Source organism: Egretta garzetta, unplaced genomic scaffold (assembly GCF_000687185.1).
Source record: "Egretta garzetta isolate BGI_Z169 unplaced genomic scaffold, ASM68718v1 scaffold381, whole genome shotgun sequence".
Taxonomy (NCBI): domain Eukaryota; kingdom Metazoa; phylum Chordata; class Aves; order Pelecaniformes; family Ardeidae; genus Egretta; species Egretta garzetta.
The window spans coordinates 388,913-395,453 of NW_009258483.1; the positions used below are offsets into that span (position 1 = coordinate 388,913).

The 6,541-nt window shown below is 39.9% G+C and overlaps 3 protein-coding genes across 5 annotated transcripts in view; 1 reads left to right on the forward strand and 2 right to left on the reverse strand.

The window, feature by feature from the left end:
* CCDC57 (coiled-coil domain containing 57) overlaps positions 1-156 on the reverse strand; it is a 50,628-nt gene extending 50,472 nt beyond the window's left edge. The window contains exon 1 of the mRNA XM_035900099.1: positions 85-156. Coding sequence (XP_035755992.1) covers positions 85-156 — 72 coding nt within the window. The remainder of the gene's footprint in view (positions 1-84) is intronic.
* Positions 157-217: 61 nt separating this feature from the next.
* Positions 218-6,535, forward strand: SLC16A3 (solute carrier family 16 member 3). Of its 2 annotated transcripts, XM_035899917.1 has the most exons (5): positions 218-458; positions 2,062-2,305; positions 2,797-2,940; positions 3,337-4,104; positions 5,415-6,535. In XM_035899917.1, exons 1-5 carry the CDS (start codon positions 441-443, stop codon positions 5,699-5,701), a joined length of 1,461 nt encoding a protein of 486 aa, XP_035755810.1. In that variant the 5' UTR covers positions 218-440; the 3' UTR covers positions 5,702-6,535. The 2 variants fall into 2 exon arrangements, with proteins under 2 accessions (XP_035755810.1, XP_009642542.2); XM_009644247.2 differs by lacking the exon at positions 218-458 and having other exon boundaries at positions 1,997-2,305.
* Positions 1,166-6,541, reverse strand: part of CSNK1D (casein kinase 1 delta) — a 29,530-nt gene continuing 24,154 nt past the window's right edge. Inside the window, exon 9 of one of the 2 annotated variants that reach the window (XR_004842719.1) lies at positions 1,166-1,177. The gene's annotated coding sequence lies outside the window, so the exon portion shown is untranslated. Of the gene's footprint in view, positions 1,178-5,629; positions 5,655-6,541 lie in introns of those variants that run through there. The other variant, XR_004842720.1, reaches the window with a different exon arrangement.

The window sequence follows — 6,541 nt, forward strand, 5'->3', positions numbered from 1 at the left end:
AGGCCGCGTTCAGCCGCGGTTGGTCGCAAAAGCCACCTGAGGTGGCTCGGGCGCCGTGCACCGTGCAGAGCCTGCCCCCCGCACCGCTTTGCTGTAGGCCGGGTCAAGGACGCTGTCCCGCCTGTCTGCAGGAAGAAGCACGGAGGCGAAAGCCATGAGCCGTGCTGCCTGGCTATTGCTTTAAAAATAACCAACCAAACAACAAACTCCTTTTTTTTGTAGAAAGCTTCATACCTTGGATCATACAGAAGTTACTGGGAAAAAGAGTTTCAAAGGATGGACAGATCCCAGTGTCAGGAGGGTTGGCAGAGATATGTCTTAAGACTTTTATTTAGCAGCCCAAAGCCTGCTGCAGAAATTGCCCGGTCAAACAAGCTACGCATTTTTACATACTCTTACAGCAATCAGTGAATCGATCATCTGTAGTAGCAGGCACCTAGATGTCTAGTTTTACTGAGGTACTGTTTCACTTCTTGTTTTAACCATTTTAGGTTCTAGTTGTATGGACTTAAGACAGATTGTTTTCTGGTTTTAGCTGATTTCCAGAAAACGACGTAAAGCCAGTAGTATGAAGCTTACTGTCCTTCCTGTACAGCCCAGGGTAATAGAGCAGCTATAGTCATGGCCAGGTTTAGTTCTGCATCATGTATATAGTTTCTTCCAAGAAGTGGGAGTGCTGGTCTAAATGCCAAAGTACGTTCATACAGGCCTATTAACAATCATACCTCCAGTGCTCAGTTGTCTAGGCAAGTCTGCATCAGCTAGAGTGTTATGCGTACGTAGTCTGGTTCTGAACTGGAGCCGTAAGAACTACATGGTTCCCAAAACACAACAATCGCTATGCAGACCTATACTTCTGAAAGCAGAAGCATTCTCTAGTGATGAACATCATCTCTGAAGTGCAACTGTGTTTGCACTCCTCTTCTAGGTACTATTGTAGAGGAACATTGACCCAGTAGGAGTAATCATCAATTGCTTTTTAAAGAAACAGTCAATTTTTGTACATGGAAGATTTAATGTAGAACTTGCCTGAAGCTCGCTTCAGCATTTTCAAGACTTCTGTAATACGCAGACCCTACAAAAACCTAATTGCTGTGATGAAGTACCTCCCTACACTCGTCACATACAGGGACACACTATCTGCCTTTTCAGTGTCTTTTTTTTTTTTCCCCCCCCCCTGCATCTCTCTCGTTATAAACTTTGCAGCATTACTGTCTAGTACGTAACATTCTCATGAGAGAAGATTCTATTTTTTAGATGCAAAGGTGCTTGTGGCTGCATGCGGGAGATGTGAAAGATTAATCAAATCAAATATTAAAAATTTTTACTGATAATGTAAAAACAACAATTGAAAGTATTTGCTTCAGGCAGACAGTGATACTGAGCATTGCTGCAGTTACTAACTTCCATCATCCACAAAAACTGCCTGTGCAGATTGTCATTGCAGTTTAACTTAGGTACTTGATGCGTGAAAACTGATCGCTCATCAGAAGCTCAAAGGGATCTGCCTGTCTTTTCAAGATACCGGTGCATCAGGGCTGTATTACTGTCCTCAGTAAGGAACAAAAAGCCTGGGTGATTTGTCCATGGTTGTACAGAATATCTGTGATGCACCCGGATTTTGCATCCAGGTCTCCTAAGTGAATAGCTCGGGAGCTTCATAGAACAACGTCTTGTAACAAAAATCCCGCCGGCTTTAATGCAGTAGTTATTACGTATTTGTGAAAGTAAGTCAGATACACCCCTGAACTGCTGTAACGGCTTCAGTTTTTCTATGAAACAGTAATTTGGTTGAAATCCAGTTTTGGCTTTGAGAGAGCTGTGAGGGGATGTTCATTGAAAACTCAACTGTGTGCATCTCATTTTTATGTATTTTTTTGCTAGCTTTTTATGGACTAAACCTGAATGAGCAATAGTTAAAATTGCACTGCATCTTCAAGATTTGTATTTAAAATAGTCTCCTATCTTATTTGTAACTTTAACTGTAGTGCAATTTCTGACTACTTTGGTTAGATAATTGTCCCAATGTCTATAGACTGTAATTGTTTTTTTGTTTCTCAGGGAACCCTCTTGAGCTTCATCATGGGAGCTGTAGTAGCTGATGATGGTCCATCTGGTGTTAAAGCCCCTGATGGAGGCTGGGGCTGGGCCGTCCTTTTTGGCTGCTTTATCATCACAGGATTCTCCTATGCCTTTCCTAAGGCAGTTAGTGTCTTCTTTAAAGAACTTATCCGGGAATTTGGCATTGGATATAGTGACACTGCGTGGATTTCCTCCATTCTGTTGGCCATGCTTTATGGAACAGGTAGGTAGTTCTCTGATTTTGAAACAGTATTGCATCATACAATGATGGTTGTGAACCATACAGCCATTTACAGCATGAATCATGATTGTGTATCATTGCTTGTATGCAAGTAAGGCGTTCCAAAGAAGAATAACTATTAATCACATCAATCCAGAAGTTATTTAAGCACATTCAGCTTGCATATAAAATTAAATCTCTGTAACTCAGTAGCTACTAAAGACGATGAAAAATTGCATGGCACTCTGAAGACAAAAAAAAGACTACGTACTTGACTATAGAGGAAAGAACACTCTACCAGATTGGCCTAGCAGTATGGACAAAGCGCAGAGAGACTCATAGAATCATTTAGCTTGGAAAAGACCTTCAAGATCATCGAGTCCAACTGTAAACCTAACACTGCCAAGTCCACCAAAGCAGAAATGCAAACTGACATAAAATCAATTTCAAAAGTTGGTTTATCTTAGCAGCTTTAACTTGTTGTTCTTTCCTAGGTCCACTCTGTAGTGTATGTGTCAATCGCTTTGGCTGTCGCCCTGTCATGCTGGTGGGTGGCCTTTTTGCTTCAATGGGGATGGTGATAGCCTCCTTCTGCACGAGCATTGTTCAGATCTATCTAACTGCTGGTGTGATTACTGGTAAGTAGTGTGCATGGTTGAAAAGAGTTAGCTAATGTCTCGGCCTTAGGTTGAAGTTTTGTATAAGTGACAAATATCTAAATAATCAGGATCATCCCAACGGGCTTTTATAAAGGTGGCAGACAAATGTGGAATTAATCGGTCATTTATTTTTTTATGGATGCTAGTTTTTCTGGTACGTTTAATGGCCACTGTCGTAATCAGTAAAGTGTAACCATAGAGCACAAGAATATTATGGAGATGGAATGCTTTTACGAATGTTAGCTTGGAATTCTTTTGTCCATTTGAAATAAAATGCTTTTCTCTTAAGTCATGAATCAGAAAAACTGTAATGAGAATTTTTAAAATAGTGATATTGTAGGCCAGTATTAATTTTTATGATGTACCCTGTTTCAGGTTTGGGTCTGGCCCTAAACTTTCAGCCTTCACTCATCATGTTAAACCGTTACTTTGACAAACGCCGGCCCTTAGCCAATGGGCTATCTGCTGCTGGGAGTCCAGTGTTTCTTTGTGCTCTCTCACCATTGGGGCAGATACTACAACACGAGTATGGTTGGAGAGGAGGATTCCTTATACTGGGTGGGATGCTGCTCAACTGCTGTGTATGTGGAGCATTAATGAGACCTTTGGAGCCACCCAAAAACTCTGAAGCTTCCAAAGAACCAGCTGAGAAGAAAGTGAAGAAAAAACTTCTGGATTTCAGCGTGTTTAAAGATGGTGGTTTTGTAATCTACACGCTAGCAGCATCTATCATGGTGCTTGGCCTCTTTGTTCCCCCAGTTTTTGTTGTGAGTTATGCCAAGGATTTAGGATATCAAGACACCAAAGCAGCTTTTCTTCTGACTATTCTAGGATTCATTGATATCTTTGCTCGGCCTATTTGTGGAATGGTAGCTGGTCTTAAATGGGTTAGACCACGCTGTGTCTACCTCTTCAGTTTTGCTATGATTTTCAATGGCTTTACAGATCTCATGGGTTCGATGTCTGCCGATTATGGTGGCCTGGTGGTCTTTTGCATTTTTTTTGGCATTTCTTATGGAATGGTAGGTGCTCTTCAGTTTGAAGTTCTCATGGCTATTGTTGGTACACAGAAGTTTTCCAGTGCTATTGGTTTAGTACTCCTGGCAGAAGCTATGGCTGTTCTAATTGGTCCACCATCAGCAGGTAAGTATTCCATTTAGTTCAGAATTAAAAGTAATTTGCATTGCATCCATTTGCACAAATTGTATGAGAAGGGAGCAGAGAAAAAGACAGCACGAGTCACCTGAGAAGCGCATACTGTACTAGTGTTGCACGTGCTTCAACGACTTTCTGCAGTTACAATCTGAAAGAGTCCAAGGCAGGGTAGGAGTTTTTCCTTTTCCTTCTTGGATCTCTTTCAGGATTGTTTGAACTGCCGTCTGGAGATGCTGCTCTTGCTCCACTAGTGGATGGCTAATACTGTATGAGACGAGTTTTACACACACAGTAAATAACTTTTGTACAGTTCAGGCCTCTTTGGAGTTGGGATTTAGAATATGAAACCTGTCCAATTTTCTTTGGAAAGTACTAGGATAGATTCTCTATACCTGTGATAGATTTGGAGGAGGAAAAAAAAAAAAGTCAGAAGGAGGAAAAAAAGAACTTACAAGGACTATAAAACTTGGCTGCTTTCAGACTGCTTCTATTTGCACATGTCTCACAATGCAAGAGTAAGGGGACACTACAAAATATTCAAATTAAAAATTCCAAATTAATTGTCAAAGAACATAAATTTTATAGACCATGAATTAAAAAAAAAAACACCCAACAAACAACCCACCAGCTAAACCCCACCAGTTCACTGCCATAAAATGTTTACTGTTTATACCAGACACTAGAAAACATCAAGTATCTTTATTGTGACAGAACCCCTCATGGAAAAAACTACTGTGTACTACTTCCCCTGATCTTCAGGTTTGGAGAGGCACTTCCTTCACATCCTCCCTCCTGTTCTTTCACCTCCACCAAGTCCTGTGAAAATTTAACTTGACTAAAGCATCAGAATCAGTCAATTACTCCAGACCGACTATTAAATAAGATTTGCATTTTAAGCAGACAGTGCACTGCCAGTGTAGGAAAGGAAATGAGCTTGGGAGCAAGAGGAAGCTGATGATACAGATGCCAGCCATGGCTGCACACATTTTGATCTGAAATACGTGGCACTTATCTCTTGCATATGAAGACTAGGCTGGTTTTATTCCAGTTGAATTTTGTGACTCTCTCCAGACAGGGGAGTACGTGTTTCAGGATGTGATGTAAAGTCAGTGAATGTTACAACTGAATTGAAATAATTGAGAAATACTTTGTCATAAACTTGTTAAAATGCTATTTCAAAAAACTTTCATCATGGTACCTCTAGACAGGAGTAATTTAAATGTTTTAAAAAGGCAGAAGAAAATTTCATCGCAAGATAATCACTTCTGTTAATTACCTGGAATGTTGTCTTTTTTCAGGAAAACTCTTGGATGCAACAGGGAGGTACATGTTTGTTTTTATTATTGCTGGAATTGAAGTTACCACCTCAGCACTCGTACTGGCCTTGGGAAATTTCTTCTGCATTAAGAAAAAATCAGAAGAACCACATACGAAAGAAGAGGCAGCAGAAAGAGAGGAATTAAACAAATCTGAAGACAAAACTCCTGAAGATGCCAAGGTGGACTCTATTGAAGTGGAGCAGTTTCTGAAAGATGAGCCTGAAAAAAATGGCGAAGTTGTAACTAACCCAGAAACATGTGTGTGAGCGTAACAGGAAACCCACAAAGCATTTAGGAAAGAAAGATTTTCAACACTATTTATTTTAGAATAGAACTAGTTTAGGGCTGGGCCATCTGCTTTATTAACTGGAGGCCAGTCGGCTCATCAGGTCTCTCTGGAAGCTGATTAGCTAGACAACCTTTTATCGGAAAATCTGCTTTATCAGTAAAAGGTGGAGCATTGTGGTTGTACTTTTTATGTAAACTAAAAAGCTTTTATAAACGCAAGTAGAATCTTGCTATGCATCACCAGAAACTGCTCACTTGGAAGAGATATAGGAAGAATATATTTTAAGAAAAGTGGAATTATGTGTATCTTTTCAGACAATACTGGTGAAATCGCTGTGTTGTGTGGTTAAATAAAATTTCCCTTTCTGTGTTCTTTGTGAAGGGGAAAGTTTGAGATGGAGAAAAATCTCAGGAACTTAAAGGTCTCCATTAGGTTTTTGAATTTCTTACTTTTTTAGATTTTTAGATGAACTGGCTCAGCCCTGATTTAATTTTGATAATATCTGTTACTTTGATTTATGTAAATGTATTTCTGAGTTTTGTCTAAACCTGTAATCTTTGTAATTATCATCTGGAAATACTGTACGTGGAAAGGCACATTACAGATACTGTCCTCAGCAGATCACACAAGTGGTATTCCAAGGTAGTACTAAAAGAAAATAAAATTAGCAGAATCGATCCTGACAGACAGTAAGCGAAGAAAGTTAGCCTACCATTACATACACAGTTTTCAGTATGGTTTCCCTGCAGCATTGAAAAAAATTACAAGTAACATGGAGAAGATGGGTATTAGGCTTAGTACAATCTTCTGAAAGAGT

Excerpts from the sequence above, each read along its gene's own strand:
- SLC16A3 (XM_009644247.2), top strand. The coding sequence starts at position 2,026 with ATGTCTATAGACTGTAATTGTTTTTTTGTTTCTCAGGGAACCCTCTTG. Across the intron at positions 2,306-2,796 it reads GGCCATGCTTTATGGAACAG|GTCCACTCTGTAGTGTATGT; the intron begins GTAGGTAGTTCT and ends GTTCTTTCCTAG. Across the intron at positions 2,941-3,336 it reads AACTGCTGGTGTGATTACTG|GTTTGGGTCTGGCCCTAAAC; the intron begins GTAAGTAGTGTG and ends ACCCTGTTTCAG.